Genomic DNA, 19,020 nt, shown 5'->3' with positions numbered 1-19,020 from the left:
CAGTCACCTTCAGGCTTCAGCCCACTCACCACTGCCCTGCTGCCTCCGTGATGTTGCCAGCCACTCCTCGGGCCAGCTACCCCAACCCATGGCCCTCACCCACAGCTGCACCCTCGAGGACAGAACAAGTGCAGCCCCTCTGCCTTGCTGCCCCAGACCCCTTCCCTGGTGGCCTCCCCACCTGGGGGCCAGGGTCTGTGATGAGCTTGGGCTGGGATGAGGCCTCGGGACAAGCCTCAGAATTCTGCCACTACCCCTGGAGGAGGCCAGGGGGCCTCCAGGGACACGATGGACACCAGCCAGCAATCAAGGAGTCACACACGAAATGCAGACCCAGGACCCACGGACGTTGGCAAGTGACAGCACGTGGGGGCACCCGCCCGTGCCACCACAGTGCTGGTTCAAGGCCCAGTGGTGCCCATTTGAAGCAGAAGCTTTGGACTTGACCCTGGGAAGTCATTCTGCTCTGTCACACCCTCCTCAGGTCCCACCAGCCCCACCTCCCACCTGTGCTCTGAGGCATCCTGCCCAGGAATAGCCAGTCTGTTTCTGAGAATCCCGTTAAATGGAAAACCTAAACAAACTTCCCCCAGCACCTGTACAATTTCTGTCCCACCTGAGACTCACTATAATACACAGGCCATGCAAACAAGTGCACAGAAGGGACGGTTATTTAACTGTGCTATGCCCCAGGCAGCATCGATTACCATTACCAAGCCCTGAGCCTCCCAAAGCTCTCTTACATTCCTATGCCCTCCCAGTTTCAGGTGGTGATGGAGGGATCAGAGGTCACTACTCCAATTTACAGGTAGGCTGTGCTGAACCTGGGTCCTGGGGCTTGGGTCTCAAGGCTTGGCACTGGTATCTCAGCCCCTGGTCCACAGTGAACCTGATGGAACATACTAGAAAGTTGGAGATACCTGCTCAAGCAAAAAACATTTCAGCAGTTGATGACACAACACTGCCAAAGGGGCCTCCTGTGCTCTCCTTTAGCTGCCGACTGTCCCCGGGAACCCCAGAGAAAGCCTCAGGTGTCGTCCATGGTCCACCCAGGCCAAGTGACCACGAGCTTCCAGGGAGGACACCGGCTTTCTAAATACTCCAAGCTCTTGCAAGCAACAGAGGCTGAAAGCTATTACTGCTGTAGCTGACCTGCGTAAACACAACTGGCCAGGGTTTTTCTGTCCACTGGTGACCACAACTAAGGCCAAGGCTGAATAACAACACAAAAGCTCCAAAGCAGGAATGTAAAGTAAACCTCTGCAACACAACTCCTCCTCCTAATTAGCTTCTAAGATCCAGGCAAAGGCCCTCTTGTCCAAGAAGCCTTCACTGATGCTCCAAGCTAGAAATGGTCTCTCCCACCCTGAACCCCCACCTTCCCTGACTCCCACCCTACTGGCCTCACTAGTTTCCCCCTTGGACTACACATCATTTTTGCCCCACCTGCCTTCTGCACTACGTGGACCCCACGGTGGGCAGGGCTCACACTTGATTCACCACTGCAACTGCCAAATACCCACAAAGACCAGAACTTGGCTGGAGCCTGGTAGCTGTTTATGAAGAAACAAATCCCCACTGGCTACTATTCACTCTCAGCCAGGCCCTGGGTGGACCCATCAGTGGATTCTCTCGGAAACCTCACAACACTCGCTGTAAGGAAGGTAACTGCATAATCCCACATGACAAAGAAACCAAGGCAGACACTGGGCGATGAGCCCCAGGCCAACCAGCTGGTAAGCTACAGGGCCAGGACCTGAACTCAGGGCCAGCTGCTCTGGACTCACCATGGGTTATGGGCAGGTAATTAATAACACGGTGAGTCAAGGGATGTATTGAATGCTCACTAACTTCATGCCATCCTAGGTCAAGCCACTGAAAATCAGGAACCTTCTGTGGCGGCCTTTACTCCTCCCTGTGGTTTTGTTCTGTTCCTTATGGTTGGTCCCAATGTTAGATGCTTTAACTCAGAGTAAAGTCTGCACTGGCCAACCAACTGCGTGCTTCCGGACTGTGTGCAGGCAGCTCCTTGAGCTGGCAGAGGGCAGGGGTGCTCACCCACAGGCCGCCACACCCTGAACGACTATCCCTTCCTGCCTCCCAGCTCGGCCTCAGCTGCCTTGAAACAGGCCTGAGGGACTCACTGTGTGGCTCCACACAGCGGTACCCCTCACTGGACTACGTGTGGGCAGGACACTGCCACCTCCTTTTTAAGTCTTTCTTTTTCTACACCCCACCCAGGGCCCACCAGGGCCTCACCAATGAGTCACAAAAGTAGACCTGGGGGTGGCTGCCAGAGTTCAAATCCCAGCACCTTCCAGAGCTTCAGCATCCTCACCTCTCAAGAGAGAGGAGGGCATCCACCCAACAGGGCAGTCAGGAAGACAAATGCAGAGGTACCTGTCAGAGCCCGCGCAACCTTTTGAAGATGCTTTGCCAATTAGCCTGGTTAAATCATACACGGACCACATAACATTTCTCCCTCTCACAGACATGGAAACAGAAGAGGCACGCACACCAAGTGTCAGCCACAGACCAGCACAAAATGCACTCAGCAAAGACCAGCGAGGTGTCAGGGGTATGCGCTGGACTGGACAGTGGGGCGAGGGTAGGGGTGGGATGCTGGCCTTTCTCTAGGTGAGACCCTGGAGCGCAGGCAGGACCCACGTGTAAAAGTGACAAGCAAATGACCAAAGCTGAGGATCTGCAGGTCTAAGGAACAGAACATCGCCAGGGCAGGGAGTGTCTGCCTGCCACTGTGATGGTGAAGAGGTATAGAGGGGGCCTTTCCTGTGTCCACAGCTGTCCCTAACAAGGGCCTTGCAGAAGGTGGTCACACTCCAAAGCAGCATCTCCAATCACTCTTAGGCAGGGCCATCTCTCCACTAGTCCCAAGCATGAGGCTAAACCTTTTCTCTGACCTCAAAGATGACTTCAGTATCCCTCCCCTTACCTCCAATACGGCAAGAAACGTACCAAAAGCAACCCACAGGAGGCCAGAGTGGAGCTAAGAGGACCCAGGTACACATGCTGCTTCCTGTCGGGTCTCCCCCACCTCTGCTGTGTGTCTCCACGCTCCTCCTGGAGAACTCTTACTCATCTTTCAAGACCCAACTCAAATGTGCTGCTTCTCCAGCAGCTGTTCCCACTACTCTGTGGCACAGCTGGCTCCACCCTCACATGCCCCAAGCACCCAGGGCATTGTTCTTTTGAAGCACTTAAGCTGGTGCCTTTGAAGGTTCTTTACCAGAGTTTTCAACATTGGCACCCCTGGCATTTGGGGCCGGATAGTTCTTGGTGGAAGGACAGCCACGTACCTCGTAGGATGTTTGGCAACGTCCCTGACTTCAGGTACTAGGGAACAAAGATGCCTGCAAACACTGCCAGATATCCCTCAGGGAAATGAGGTGGGGAAAAACCACCCCTCCCTGAGAATCACTGATTTTAATCCCGGTGCTCTGTGGCTTCGGTATGGCTTGGCAAGACAGGGGTTTAGTGAACCTGTGCTGGAAACGTGAGAGCCAGAGATGGCTGCACCACCCAAAGAGGACCTGCAAGTGATGCCTTCTTCATCTCTGAGCAGCTTCCTAATTGGCCTCCCTGCCTCAGATCTTACAGAACTTCTCCCTACTGTAGACTTGATCTGATTACTTGTCTGCAAGACTTTTTAATGGTTCCAGTGGCCTTCAGAGCAGGGCTGGGCTATGGTAGGGCTGGGCTATGGTAAGGCTGTGCGAGCTGCCTGCCACCACTGCCCACCAGGACCTCCCCAGCCTGGGTCCCGTGCACTCCCCTCACACTCAGTGCCACAGTCACAGTCCCTAAGCACCTGGCGCTTCGGGCCTCCCCGATGTGGTCTGCTCTGCAAGGAAGGAGCCCCACGTCCTGCTGATGGGCACCCGCAGCCACTCAGATTCTTCTGAGATGAAGGCTACCCAGCGTCCTCTGCTTCCCCTGCCGTCGAGTAGTCACACTGAAGGCCTGGAGATTCCTGGCTCTGCACCTGGCAGGTGCTGCTGTCTGCTGGTTTCTGCCCAGGTGATAATCCAAACGCACCACTTCCTTCTGCCACCTAGAGTTCATTTCACTCCCACTCAGGATAGTGAGCTCCATGTGGGCAGGGCCTCCATCCTGCACCCCCATAGGCTGATTGGCCATCTGGACACACTGCAGGGACTCGGCAGGCATGCAATTCCAGAGAGGAAGCCAGGTCAGTCCGCAAGCCCTCCGTCCCACCACGATTACTTCCAGGCCGCAGGCAACACAGCAGAGTCCTCTGCATGTGAATGGTGGCAGATGGCGCCAAGGGAAATAAGAGTGAGCCCAATATCCCCCGACTTGGTCTGCACCCTGTTCAAGGAGAAAAGTGCACTGACACTGCGCCTGGGCTCACAGCAGCATCAAATTGCTAGAAATCCTGAACTGCCAGAAATTCAACTCTACAAACATCACTTTTCCAAATGTGTATTTTAGTTTTGGAATCTAGGAACTGGATACTTTAAAAAGCAGGCCCCAAACCTGCCTGCATGGCAAATCTGCTGGCTGCCTGGCAGCACACAAGAGGACCTCTGTTGTAAGGCAAAAGCTGTTTTTTTTTCTAAGCAGGGTCTACTGGCACTATAGGCTGGATAATTATCATTGTAGGATGGCCCTGTGCCTTGTTTAGAATCACAAGCAGGTTCCTTCAGTCACTGGGGGTGACCTTCCCAGTCTTTGCACAGAGGTCCTAAGAGGCAAAGGTAATACAGGCAGGGTAAGGTAATCTGGAAGGAACCACCCCAGACTCAGGTACCAGCACCTGCAGGAAGCCTTCCTTAGACCCTGAAGTATAGACCACCCATCCCTTCACGGTGGGGAAGTAACGTCTCAACAGTGTACACGTGGTTCACTGGAATCCTATTCTTGGAGCTCTCTCCTGGAATATTAGTTTCTAGATGGTCACTGTCATAGTCTTTCACTCTGCAGAGGAGAGTGGCCTCTCCAGGTGAGGCAACGGGATGTGTTCAAAGAAATAGATAAGAAACACCCTTTTACTACAAGCTTAAGAAGTCCCATTATGCTGGGTTTATAAAATAGCTATTAAGTCAACAAAATAAATGACAGAGGGAGCTCCAAGTGGAAAGCTGGCAAGGGTGCTCGCTTGTTAGGTTTGAAAGGTGGATTCCACAGAACTTAGGTCCGGCAATCCAGAGCTGAGCTTTCCCTATTCTCCTGCAGTAAGCCCTCAGTAGCTGCCTATTATTTTCACGACACGGCCTGGTCTTTCAGGCTCCTTAATCAACGAGTAACTCACTAAGCACCTACTGTGTGCCAGGCACGCTTCTAGGTGAGGACATGGCAGTGACTGAAACAGAGAGGGGAAAGCCCTGCTTGCCTGGAGCTGATGTCAGTTAGGGGAACAGGCAGATACTTATGTACACTTGTAGGTAGCATTGGCTTGCTTGTTAGCTTGCTTTCTACTTATTGTCAGAGAAGAGAAGGCTGGAGATGAAAAATTCTATCCAGGGGAAGCCCCTCTACTAAGGTGATGACATCTAAGTAGACACCAAAGGGAAAGATCCAGGGTGGTGGCTCATGCCTGTAACCCAGTACTTTGGGAGGCCAAGGCAAGTGGGTCACTTGAGGTTGGGAGTTCGAGACCAGCCTGGGCAATGTGGTGAAACCCCACTCCTACTAAAATACAAAAAAATTAGCCAGACGTGGTGGTGTGTGCCTGTAGCCCCAGCTACTTGGAAGGCTGAGGTAGGAGAATTGCTTGAATCTGGGAGGTGGAGGTTGCAGTGACCCAAGATCATGCCACTGCACTCCAGCTTGGGCGACAGTGAAACTCTGCCTTAAATTAAAAAATAAAAAGAAACCAAACGGAACACAGGGAACAAGCCTTGCAGCTATCTGAGCAAAGAAAGTCCAGGCGAAGGCAATAACCAGCAGGTCTCAAGACAGATGTGTGGCATGTTCCAGAAGCAGCAAGGAGGCAAGTGTGCCGGAGCCTAGAGAGAAGAGGAGTTGTGAGGCGAGGCCGTGTTAAGGACTCTGGCTTTTGCTGAGGTGGGAAGCCACTCAAGGCCCGTCTTGTGTTTCAACCACTCCAGCTGCAGTGTTGCAAACAGACCCCAGGGCAGCAAGGGTGAAAGCAGGGAGAGCTGTTTGGTTTTGGGGAGTTTGGGGGGCAACAATTCTGATGGGGGAAGATAGCTTAGCTGGGGGTGAGGGCAGAGGAAGCAGGGTAAGTCTGTTAGATTCTGAAGATACTCTGAATGTGAAGTCAGAAGGATTTGCTAAAATTAAATGTGGCACAGAAGTGAAGTGGGGAGTGAAACAGTAGTCCAGGATTTGGGGCCTGAACAGCTGGAAGAATGGAGTTCCCTTTTGGGGAAGAGCACATGGGAAACTCCAGTTTGGCTTGGGGTATGTATGTTGAGTCTGAGATGTCAGTCACACCTGTTAGATCCTCCATGATCTGGTCCTAATCTCCTTTTCTCCCCTCTTCCCTCTCCGAGCCTACATTCCGACCAGACCATCTTCCTTCCTATACCCTGAATGGTCATGCCAACTCATGTTGCTTTTTTTCCCCCAAAAGTACTTTGCCCTAAAAAAAAAAAAAAATCTGACCCACTTTTACTTGAGTACCCAGTCCACTCATCTAACCAACAAGAGCCTCAGTGTCTGATCTACATCCAGCCCAGGGAGGGCTGTATTAGTAGCATCTCGTGCTGACCTGGCATTGCGGAAACTTAAAAATAGATGAGAAGGGAAAGAGGGTACCCCCTCAGGAGAAAATGGCAAACCACAGGGAAGGAATAAGAATACAGATCTCAGAAACAGGCAGGATGGGTTTCACAAGCCAGAAAATGCACCCTGCAAAGGGGTGCCTGTCCCTGAATGGCCTCTCCATTGGTAGCAGTTCCAGCTACTGGCCTACCTCATCTTGCTAACTCTGACTCCTCTTTAGAGTAACGGGCCCATGTGGGGTGGAAAGAGATGCTGCGGTTTAAGAAGCTAGCACAGGGCCAGATGCATAGCAGGTACTTTATGTGAGGTCCCCTACCTGGAAATTAATGTGGACTGCAATGACAGGGAAGGCCTTGCTAGGGGCAAAACCAAATATCCTACTGCTCTGTATCCCCGAGGATGCTTTAGTGCATTTTATTTGCCAAACTACCACATATCCCTTTAGGGCTGTCACAATTTTTATTTTGACAAAAATCTCAGGACTTTCCTCCGGAGACTTTCAGGTCATTACCATTAGATCCTGGTGATGTTTCTCCAGTTCTAAGCAAGGAAGTTTGTCTTTCTAGGAATCTGTGTGATTAGCAATTTGTTAGCACCTTTAAAGCACATTCACACCCACCCAACCCCTCATTTGAGGTGCCCAGCAATTCTAGGCAGGTAGAGCTCTGTCTTCCAGCAGAGAACAGCAGCAATTGGCTGGCTTAACCGGACAGATGGGGGGCGGGCAGAGCCTGCAGCTCTTCAGACCAAGAGGCTTCTCCTTTCACAGAGAAGGAAACTGAGGCCCAGATATGCTTCATTCTCTCATTCCCTCAGCCAGTTGCGGGCCTCCTGAAAGTCGTGTCTGACCAACAAGGGAAATCAGGCTGACTTTAACTTAACAACCCTGTATGCCTATGGAATCAACCAAATCATACACCTTTTTGCCAGCCGCCCCACTAAGCACAGCATAGGAGAAATCCCCCAGTGGCCGTGCTGGCACCTCTAACTCACACCCCCCAATTCCATCACTCAGGCTGAGGCAGGGAGAAGCAACATCTAAGTGTGTAACCCAGGAAGGGAGGGAGGCTGACAGGCAGACTGGGTCATCCCAGTAATTACAGGGGAATAACATGAACTTGCAAGGATTTCCCAAGGAGCTGGCTCTAGAAGCCTTTTCAGCCTGGGTACCGGAGGCCTGCAGAGAATGATTCATGGGAACACACTGCTTCCTGTTTTTGCTTTGGGGCTCAGATCTACGGTGGCAGATCAGGCTGGCTCAGAGGCCTGGATGTTTGTCCGGGCTCTGCCACACTGGAAGACCGGGGTATTAACAGTGAGTTAGCTGAGTGCCATTCAGTCACTGCTCAACGTGCAGCAGGCACCGCTGGACTTGAGGGACGCCAGCAGCTCATTCCAACCGCCCAGGCAGCAGGGAAGTGGGGGTGGTCATCATCTCATCATCTGTTTTACAGACGAGGAAACTGGGGCTCAGAGAGGCCCAACTCGCCAATCTTCTCAAGGTCATGCAGCAGCCGAATGGGTCAGTCTGATCCCTCAAATCCGGGGCCCTTGCTTTTAAGGAACGAATTAATCTGATCTCCCATCCACGTACTAACCAGGCCTGACCCTGCTTAGCTCCCGAAATCAGAGACGATCCGGCGCATTCAGGGTGCTACGGCCACAGACAGAAACAAACTAAGCCTCAGTTTCCTCATCAAGAAGGGGCAGAAAGGGGCCTGGGTGAATCTGAAGCTGGCTTCCGGGGCTCCGAGGTGTGGCTCCCGGTAGAGGGGGCGTGGCGCCCTCACCCTCCTCGGGCCACTGCACAGGAGGTGGGGGTGGAGGGGAAGGAGAATTCCCCCATCCCAAGGTGGCTCTGGAGCGGAACCGCGCCCAGGAGAGGGGGTACTCACGTCGATGTTCCTTAGGATGACGCACTTTCCATTGGTGTACAGAAAATTGTTGCCCTTAGGGTCGCCGCCGATGATTTTGGAGACGCCCCTCTCCACCTGGGGGAGGCTGGCGAACACCTTCTCTGCAGAGACACAAACGCGGCGGGGCACGTCAGGGCAGCCCTGGGCAAGCGGGGACGACAGGGACTGGAGGGAGAAGAGGCCCCGGACCGGTCTCAGCCGGTCACCTGTTGCCTGCGCCTGGAGGGCAGCCTCCACTTTCCACCAGCGCCGGGGACCGCGCGACTTCCTGGTCCGCGCCCGGGGTCAGGCCCTTTGGGGGCATAGGGGCTCCTCCGGCGTGGCCCGCGGCGCCAAACTGGGGGCGCCCCCAGACGGGGGGTCCCGTCTCGCACCCCCGGAGGACGATTCCGGCACGCCTCCGGCCCGCGCCCGCACCTCTCCCCCGCGCCAGGGATCACCGGCACCGCGCGGAGGGCCGGGGGACCCAGCCAGGGCATCGTGGCGGCCGCTTGGGAGCCCGAGCCGCGGCACTTACTGATCTCGTACGGCATCCTCGCCCACTTGTTACCGCGTCGCGCTCGCCGAGAGCCTCCCGGGCCTGCCCGCGCTGGGAATCACACCTCACCGAGGCAGAGCCGGAGGACTGGGGCCGGAAGGCGGCGCCGGGCGTGCCGGGCGTGGAGGGGGCGGTCCGAGGCCGGGGTTCGGAGGCCAGCTCGCGCCTGCCCTGCGCGCTGCCGCTGCGGACGCCCCGAACCCGGAAGCGCGGCCCCGCGCGCGGCTCGCCCCCAGCTTTGACCATATATAGTCAAGCACTCGGTTCGGCGGCTGAGGCCCCAGCGAGCCTGCGCGGACCCGGCGCGCCCCTCCCCCGCCTGCCTCGCCCCGCCCGCCGGGCCCGCCCCGGAAGTGACGTTTCCACGCCCCGCGGGCCCTTGAAAAGGCGGCGCAAGCGGTTGGCGGCGTCAGAATCGGCTGGGGAAGAAGAAAGCGAGTGTTATGCTGCTCTTGGGTTTTAGTAGCGGCTGGGCTCTTGGGAACTTCTCTTTCTGGGGTTTAGAGGCGCTGAAAGCACGGGCGGGCTTTGGTGGGGTCCTGGAAAGCCTCTTCTGTACTTGTGACCGCGTGGCGGGCGTTCCCCGGCCTTTGCTTATGGACTGCCTCCGGGCCTCCACGAGCCGCCAGTCTTCCTGCTACTCGGGTTATGTAAACAGAGGGAAGCTTTTTCTTTTTTTAAAACGCAGTTAGATGCTTGCTCTTGAAGTAGTTGCTGGTACCAGGAACTTAGGGTTTGCTCTTTGCAGGGCCCGAATTCGTGCTGTTTCTCAACTTGAACTTTGAAGTCAAAAAAGGGGGGCGCTTGTAGCTTTTAAGGAAGCCAGAGTTTATTTTCTAAGAAAGCAAAGCAGAAACTCCACTCTTAAAATTGGGGTGGTGCCTCCGTTGTCGGAGAGAGCAGGGGCTGTGAAGTGTCTAAGCTTTTCAGTCTCACCTTTCAGTAGGGTGGGTGCAAGCTTTTTCTCGGGGCTGTAGGGAGCTAGGAGAATTGTAAAAACGGACGGAAGCAAAGCACCTGGGGATAGCTAAACGTGAAACCCGGCTCTGATGATTCCTGCTTGCTTTAATCTGGAAGGTCTGTTCTGCTTAGGAACGTATCTGGTATCCGGGTTAATCTCGCTGCCTGCTCCAGAACAGCCCTCTCTCATAACTTGTCTTTGTTAGTGCCCATGTTTCTTATCTCCTATCTTCCCCTGCCTTGTGGGTTCTCCAGGTAGCAGAGCAATCCTTTTGAAGCGGGAAATCTAACCACTTCAGCTTACGTCTCTAGGGGCTCCAAGTTTCATGAAGTAGAAGCTAAAGTCTTGAAAACGGCCTACTAGGCCCTTAGGTGATGGCCTGTTGGTCACTTAAGAGTTCCCTACTGTTCTCTCCCCTTATCTGAGTTTTATTTTCCTTGGGTACTGGCCTCGGAGGCTGTTTTCCTGCAGCTGTCTTCCCGGAGATCTATCTGGCTGACGGCTGTGTCCTTCAAAAGTATTTCATTGCTCAAATGTCACTCGAGCGTCACCTGTCTCTGACTGCCTTATTCTAAGTTACAACTTCAACCCCCTGGAAACAGTTTCTCCCTCCCTCTTTCCCTATGACTTGTCCCGACACCTGGAAGCTGCTCCCAGGGATGACTACCCTCCCTACCCACAATCATTAATCGGGAAATAAGATGTGAGGGTGGCTTTTACTGAGGGGCAGTGGAGAATGTTAAGTCTTTGTGTAAAATGGATTTTCGAAGCAAAGACACGGGCCTACAAGCCGGGACTGTGTATCTGCTCTCGTAAACTAGACCTTAACCAACCAGATTAGTGAGACCCTTAGAGCAAGTGATAGAATTGCGTTTACCACTAGTGCATTTGTGTAATAAGGCTGTTAGGAAAACTAAGGACCAACTTCAAGCTCTTGCAAGCTGGTGACCTTTACACCTGTGCACAAAGCCTTGTTGGAGTTGACACAAAATGACTGTCCCACTTGGGTAAAACATTCCCAACCCCCCCAGCTCCTGGGCTCTACAGCTTATTTTTAGCTTGAAAGGAAGCTACATGTTGAAGCAGCAGCGGTTTTAGAGTGGGGTCTGGGGAGCTGTTTACCGTAAGTTACTCTTGTCTAAAGATAACGTGAACGTGGCAGGAAATTTTGAAGGGTTTCGAAGGAAGCGGGACACCAGGGTGTGTTCCAGACTCTTCCTCATGGGGCGAGCTCAGTATGGTGTTCAGCTGTAGGAGCTCTGACACCTGAACCGTGTTTCCTCTGGCTCCAAGCTTATTAGTCACCCCTAGTCCCCACTCATGCCTTTGTACCCTCTTGTGCTGTACCCCCACTGAACTCAGCAGGATAGCTGAGTGTTTGAGGCCAAAGAGACCCAGAACCAACAAACACGTAGGGTTTATGGAGGGGACTTGGGTGCAGGGTGGTCCAGTATAGCCTGCTTGACAAAACTTCAAAAAGCATGCAGTTGATATAGATCAGGTGCACCTGCATTCCCAAGGTGTGGCTAAGCTGCTATCAGGTGTCTAGCATAAGTGTCATTACCAGGGTATGCTTAGTTGCTATCAGATGTCTGACCTAACCTAATGTGATGGGGACCCTGAGAGGTCTGCATGCACCAGTGGTTCACATCTCTGGGAGCCCAGCTGCTTTTCTGTCCCCTTCTGGAACTCTCTCCCTGGCATCTCCATAGGATATCTGAAAGGTACCTGGTTGTGCCCAAACCGCAGGCAGAATAAGACTAAACACTTTGCCTTCCCCTCCCCTGCTGACTTTCGGGGTACCCCTTTCAACAGTGACAGCATCCTTGCATCTCCAGCTGCACTGACCAGAAATTTCAACCCCCTTGCGTTAAAATCTTCCCTAAATCTAGCCACTTGGAAACTCTGCATCTCTCGAATCTTAGCACAGCCCTGCTCAGAGCTTTCCTTCACCTGGGTTACCTTAACCACTACCTGCTCAATTTATCTGCATCTCCTTGAAGCTCCTCGCGGCAGCCAGAATAACCTTAAAAGCCTGCTCTGCCTTGGTAGCCTGGGTCTCAAGATAGAGACTGACCTTCCTCCCTTGGCCTGAGGCTCTGGCATGCCGAGACCCTGCCTGGCTGAAGGAGCAAGTTCCCTGGGTCATTCTGCTCTGCCCGGCACCTATCCCTGGGTCGTCCCCAATATCTCAATTTAAAGCCAGTTCACCCTCAAGCTATGCTCAGTTACATACTGGTGACTCTGACTACTGGGTTCATCAGTGCTCCACTCTCCCCACTCCTGCCAAGAGCAAGGACCCTGTCTGTTTCTCAAGCACTTAATGCAGGGGCCCATCTGATTTGAAACTGAGAATGCAGTTGTGCCTGATGTATGAACTGCATGCCTTGTAGACAGTAACAGTTTTTGCGTAGGCAAGCAACATGTGCATCACCTGAACTTGTTCTCAATTCCAAAGTAGCAATGATATGATACTGAAACGTAGCTCCTGCTCCAGGCAGCTCCAGGCAGTAAAATACTTGAGAACTTGATTAGCTGTGGGTAAACTAGCTCCAAGTGAATTGGGTAACTTGGGCAAACCATTAATTGGCCTCAGGTGCTAAGGAACTGTTTGACAGCTTCCTCTCAAGAGGGAAAGCAAGTTCCGAGTTCTGAATGCTTTAGCGTGTAACGAAAGCACTGGGGCGGGAGGTGTGTGTGTTTCATGGAATGCGCCTTGTCCTCTGAGCACGCTCTGCCGTAGTCTTGGCTTCTAGTTCCGTAAACTACAAATATGCCAGAGATGCGTGAGGCCTATACTGTTGGAAGTTTTGGGGATGAAAAAAGTCACAGGATGGCTCTCAACTTCCTTACTTAAAACCCTGTGTTATGTCCAGGCTCAGAGGAAAGGGGCTTCCTCTTTCCTGTCCCTTGGACTATTATCAACCCCCTAGGAAGGGCCCTATGCAAGGTGCTGCTGCTCCCTCTAACTCGCCCTGTGGACTGAACCCCACCCTGTAAAGGACTGTTAGGTATAGTGGGGAAAGCCTGTTATCGAGCTTGCCTTCTTGCAGCCCTGTCCCCTCTAGGAATTTTAGTCCCTTTCCCGAGTCTCCCTCTTTTCTGTAAACAAGCTTTGGGTAAGTCATATTCAAAGCTTCATCTCTGGAGTAAATCACCTTTCTCTAGCGCCTTAAGCCAGTCTCGCCGCCTCCACCTATCTGTACCAGGAGGGGAGTGGTTGCCATTGAGGTCTCGAGGGCTTTGATCCAAGGTGGCAAGTGGCCCACTGCCTAAGTTAATGTGTAACATCTTTGGCTATAGACTCAGGCTTTCAGACCTTTTAATTCTCAAATCTATCCCTGGTTGGATCAAGAGTCCATAGTCTGTTATTTGCTGAAATCATGCAGGGTGAAAGTAGCTACTGGTACCCACCTTTACCTGGAAACCCAGGGTGGGGCCTGGGCTGTCCTTCTAGAGTGAACCAGAAACGGGGCTATCTTGCCAGAAGTGCCTGGATGCCTTTGTCAGGGCTGACAAAGCCCTTAACCTGCCAGCATAAACCTATACAAGTGTTAACCTGTTAATTCTGCCAAGGTAAGAGATGAATTCTTCCAACTGAGTGTGAACTTGTTACTGGATCCCTTGGGGCCCATCTATATAAAATACCTTTGTTTCCAGTTGAACAGCCCATTGGAAAGTGGGTTTTGCAGATGCACGAATATTGAACACCTTTATGCTACAGCAGTTTTCAAATCCCTGCAAGTCGTGGAAGCTTGGGCATAACTTCAGTTTGAGGTTGTTGAAGATGTACTTTTGAACACATGATCGATGGCGTAACTTCTGTAGCCTAGGACAGGGAACATATCCTCGTTGGGTTACCTACCCTCATGTCTTAACCATAGCTTCAGGCAATGAAACCTGTCTGATCCTTTCAGGATACAGATGGAGCAGTAACTAGCTGGAGTTCAGGCTTGTTGGAGAGACTAGAGGACTTAAGGCTGTGTCCTGCACTGCTTCAGAGCTCTCCTGTATCTGCAAGGGACTCTGGGCCAGTTATGAAATCCCCTTGTCCCCTTCTTTCCTTCTGAACCTCCCGTGAGTGATAGAACAGTCATTGCTGTCTCCCAACTGCCTGAGACTCCATGTGGTGCTGTGAGGCCTGGTGATGGGAGCCCCAGCCCCTTTTTTGTGGCCTGTATTCTCCCAGAACACTTCTTGGATGTTTCCTTACCCTCATACTTGGGAGTGCTCCCTGTGAGCTAGATGCTGGGTTTGTGGGCCCTTGGCCTTCATCTTCTATTAGGGAAGGGAACTTGGGTTGTAACTTGAGTTGAAAAGTTGTGCAACTAGGAGTTAAACTTTGGGTCTTCCCTCTTCAGAGCCTGAGCTGTCCCTCACACCCAAAAGGGCTGAAACGGGTAGATCAGACATGCAAGTTTTAATTGCTCCTGTGTAACCAACTTTATTCTGTGAAAGTGTGGAATCCAGTTGCACACTCAAGTTAAATGATAGTGTTATCCTCCAGTTGAAAGCTTTGTCTCTTGCAACTACGACTCCTAGCGTTTCTGCCTTTTCCTTTTGACTCAGGCCAGAGTGACTGGGTCTTCACTGGCCTCCAGTTGGTCAGAGCTGATGTGCTCGTCTGTGAGCACTGGTGTCTGGCCTTGTGTCCATGGTACAGAGGCTTGGCTACATGGTCACTGGGCATTCCGCGGTGTCCTAGGGGTCTGGTCCCAGGGTTGTGTCGGTGCCTGTTGATATGGAGCTTCCTGTCACGGGGCTCTGGTTTCTGGAGCGAGTCTCCTTGTGCAGACCACCCCCCCACCGGCCTCCTTGCCCATTGGTCTGAGCCATTGGGTGTTTTCTCAGCTCCATGGGCGTAGAAACTCTAGACCCCTCCACACCGTGTGTTCAATCCTGTTCTGCAGAACTGGATCTCAGCACCCTTCCCAGGGAGTGCTGAGGATCTTTGAGCATAGACATAGCCACACATCATCCCAGCTCCTGTCAGCACCTCCCAGTGCTGCCCCTGGTCCCTTGGCCATAACCTCTGGCTGTTTTCCAAACACTTTTCTGCTCTTAGCTGCATTTCCAAGTCTGCTTCCCTCAACGTGGGGACAAAGGCTCGGCTCCTTTGCAAAACACAGGACTGACATAGTGGAGGGGGCTTTTGTGTTTGTTGCCATGGAGAGAGGGACACTGACCAGCTGGACACCCTGCCTCTCCATTCTCGTGCCTCCCTGTGGGGGAGGAGGGATCTGACGGCAGATGGACCTAGGGAACTTGACGTCCACTGTTCAGCCCTTTCCTCCTCTGGATTCGGGCTCTGATCTGCCTCCAAGTGGTGGTTTGGGGTAGACATTGCCCATCCCAGCAGTGGGAGCTGTGTGGTCGTACAGGTCTGCATGTGGCTAGAAAGCTGTAAGGCTTTGCTAGGGCTGGCAAAACAAAGTGCCATGAACTCGATGGGCTTAAATGGAATTTCTTTGTTCTAGAAGCCAGGAAATCTGAAGTCAAGATGTGGGTGGGGTTGGCTCCTTCCCAGGCTCTGAGGGAGAATCTTTTTCAGGCCCTCCAGCTTCTGGTGCTCTGCTGGCATCTGTTCCTTGGCCTGTGGGAACACCACACCATCTCTGCCTTCATCCTCACATGCCTTCTCCCTGTGTGCCTGTCTCCACTTCCCTTATAAAGGACACTGGTCCTGTCAGAGTATGGCCCACTGTTTGAGTTTTGCTTAATCTTCACTGATTGCATCAGCAGCCACCCTGTTCCCCTGCTCCTTAAAAGATCACACAGTGAGAATGGAGAGGACTTCAATATAAATAGATGAAACTCGGCCTCTACAGTGAAGGCATGGCTTCCCTTGTCATCTTTCTACCTCTAGACTAAAGCCCCAACCACTGGCCTCAGTGCCTTGGGAGAAGGCAGAGGCAGTTGACTTGGAGTGATCCACCTTGTTGACAGTGGCAGTGATGGTCACACTGTAAAGTGTTGCCACCTATTCTGGGGTACCAGCCCTTGGCGAAACTGCAGACTAGGGCACAGCCTGAATTAGGCAAGTGCCTGCGCTATATCTGCCTGCCCAAAGTATCGCTGAGGACGTGACAAATGGCTCTTCCCCACCCTGCCCCAGGTTCTGGCTTTCATCCTAAAATGCTCTAATGCAGTGGCCTAAAACACATGGTTGCCTTAAAAATAGCCACTGGAGCATTTAAGGAGTTGCTCAGTGTCTCCTCTGCCTTTGGGGACTGTGAGGCCAGTTCCCTTAGCTCGGCTGCTGCAGCCATGAAATTACATCTGCTTCTAAGCATGACTGGAGTACGGCGGTGGCCACAAACCAACCAGGAATGAGTGCTGTCTCAATGTCCCTGCCTTGGGCCTAGGTATAAACAAAGACCCGGGCCCCCTTTGTTCTATTTGGGCTCCAGTCATACCTGGTGGCCTTGCTGGGATTGGAAAGAAAGGCCTCCTGTACACAGGCCACTCGGGTTCACATGTGGTGAGACTCATCAATAAAAGGGAAGACACCAATGAGCACAGAAGCGAGTGTTGAAGCTAATAGACCAAATAGCACCACTATGCATATTCTGAAACATCCAACGACTGGCATGGACTCCATGAGAGGATTTTAATCTCTCCATTTTTCGAGATAACTTTGGGCACAGCTGTTAAATTGGTATCAGTTCTGTCCTATTGGGAAAGATGCTACAATTGTGGCCATGGTGGAGGCTGCCAGACATGTGGGACAGAGGAAGGGAGGTGGGCCCTGAAAGGCCTGGCCCTGCAGGTTAGTGGTGACCACGGCAGGGTGGTGTAAGGTCAGCCACACACCTTGTGCTTGCCTGGCACACTGGATGTTACAAATGATTCTCAATACCAGTTTAGGTGGTATAGGAAAGAGGCCTCTAACGCCCCCATGTGATTTGTAGGAATGGTCTTCCAATGCTGACTGGGTAAAAGGAATGTTCAGTGTTCCTCGTAACATCTGAAACCTGCAGACTGCAAGTGCTCAGTCAAAAGCTGATGCCGTCAGCCTCAGTGTCTATTTTTGGTTCACAAAGCTTACTTCAGCCCTCCTAAGTGCTCTCCCACTCAACTACCCAGCATCAAAAGGAGCCCCCAGGCAAAGTTTATCACCCTTGACCATGGAGGACTTGTGAAGCCAACGTGGTGGGACACCTTGATCCTGTAGACTATTACAACCTGTGGGATTGTATGTAAACATTTGAAATCATGTATGCATCTCAGATACTGAACACCGAAGGGTCAGACACAAATTCGGTACTCTAGAGCTTGATGCTAGTGACTTACCCACTCTGTAAAATTGTTGGTGCATTACAGGGAAAAAGCACCAGCAGTTAAGGCCTGGTTGTATTGGAAGTGCTTGAATGTCAGGTATGTGCCAGATGGCTGGAGACACTATGGAAACTGGGAACATGTTGACCCTCCTGTGAAGGTTGGGGAGTCTCTTGTAGAATGACTCTAAAGTTGATGCCTGAAGGATGTGAAGAGCAGGATATGTGATGTGCTTGGCAGAGGAATGGAGCCTCTTTGAAAGAATACCTGTGTAGAATGGAGGTAGGGCTGGGGCCGCCTCATAGAGGGTCCCCAAGTACACTAATGATCAGATGCCATCAGGATGTGTCAAGCATGACACCAGATTGACTTGTTGGGGTCACTATGTCACTGGAGGGTGGGGTTAAATGGACCAGCTGGGACACTGGAGTGGGCCAGTGTTGAGTGGTGGCCTACGGAGCATGGAGGGTGGCAGGACAGATGTACAGGCAGGGGACCCAGCACTGTCCTTGATGTTGGAGGAAAGGAGCCCAGGGACGACGAACCTATGGTTTGGACAACTGGGTGTAGGTGATGCCAGTCACTTGAAAGCTAAGCCACCAAGCAGCAAGGGATCTAACTGCCTCCTTTGTGTGCCTCATAAGAATTGGTCTGTATCAGTAGCAATCTCATACTCCCGGAAACTGCGCAACTTATGTGAAATATCTGGGTGTAGCTTGGTGGTTTCAGGTAGTACTTGTAACTTTTCCCAAAAAAACACTTTGCATGTTAAACAATGATGCACTCACGCACAAGTTGGACCATTTGAGTATAGAGAAAGTGCAGTTGATTCTTAAACAGATCCATTGTGTTTCAAGTTCCTGTGCAGAGTCTCAAGTACTGTGGATGTGTGGGTTCATGGTCGTCATGCTGTTAGCTGCTGATACTAAAATGATGGCATGATTGGGTATACTACTCTGGGATCTGTCATCCTAACGATTCTCAGCAGCTAGACCAATCCAACCTGAGGTGTCACAAGGTGGGCCCTGATGTCTCCTTGGAACCATGTCCTGTGTCTCTTCTGCTTTGTCCCTACTCAGCACAAACATCTGGATTTAGGATATACAACTTCTAGCCATCTTTAACTCCACTTTACTGAGGACCTCATTAAAGTTGAGGCATTAGTCCCAAAGTTCCTATAGTTCTGTAACTAGGTAGCAGATTCCCTCGGGCTTAAGGATAATAAGCTAAGTTATGCTTTGTGTAAAGGGAATTGGCTGAACTCTAACAGGATTAGGATAGTACATAAGAAACTTCAGTGTTGGTAAACTAGATCTAGGCTTTAAGGAGGTATCGTGGCCATGATGCAAATATTTTGATTCTAACAGTCGCTAGCATGACCAATACTGGCTTGACAGAATACCAAGTAAAACACTTTGGGTAGCAATTCGTGATATTCAGCAGCTGCTTGAAGTCACTTGTGTGTACAGACTTTGTAATTTAGACTTGACCTTTTCATTCTGTCCTTTTGAGCTGATCTGGAACAAGCTCCTAGTCTTGCAAATGGGAAGCTCTTTACCCAGATGCACACTGGGTATAAATGAGGTCCAAGACAT

At 51.9% G+C, this 19,020-nt stretch overlaps 1 protein-coding gene across 1 annotated transcript in view; it reads right to left on the bottom strand.

The window, feature by feature from the left end:
* WDR1 (WD repeat domain 1) overlaps window positions 1-9,541 on the bottom strand; it is a 43,939-nt gene extending 34,398 nt beyond the window's left edge. Inside the window, exons 1-2 of the mRNA XM_017513224.1 lie at window positions 9,166-9,541; window positions 8,628-8,749 (exon numbers count right to left, since the gene is read on the bottom strand). Coding sequence (XP_017368713.1) covers window positions 8,628-8,749; window positions 9,166-9,181 — 138 coding nt within the window. The 5' untranslated portion in view covers window positions 9,182-9,541. The remainder of the gene's footprint in view (window positions 1-8,627; window positions 8,750-9,165) is intronic.
* Window positions 9,542-19,020: the final 9,479 nt, after the last annotated feature.

The sequence above is a fragment of the Cebus imitator genome, unplaced genomic scaffold (assembly GCF_001604975.1).
Source record: "Cebus imitator isolate Cc_AM_T3 unplaced genomic scaffold, Cebus_imitator-1.0 Scaffold488, whole genome shotgun sequence".
Taxonomy (NCBI): domain Eukaryota; kingdom Metazoa; phylum Chordata; class Mammalia; order Primates; family Cebidae; genus Cebus; species Cebus imitator.
This window is presented reverse-complemented; position numbering and strand designations above follow the sequence as displayed.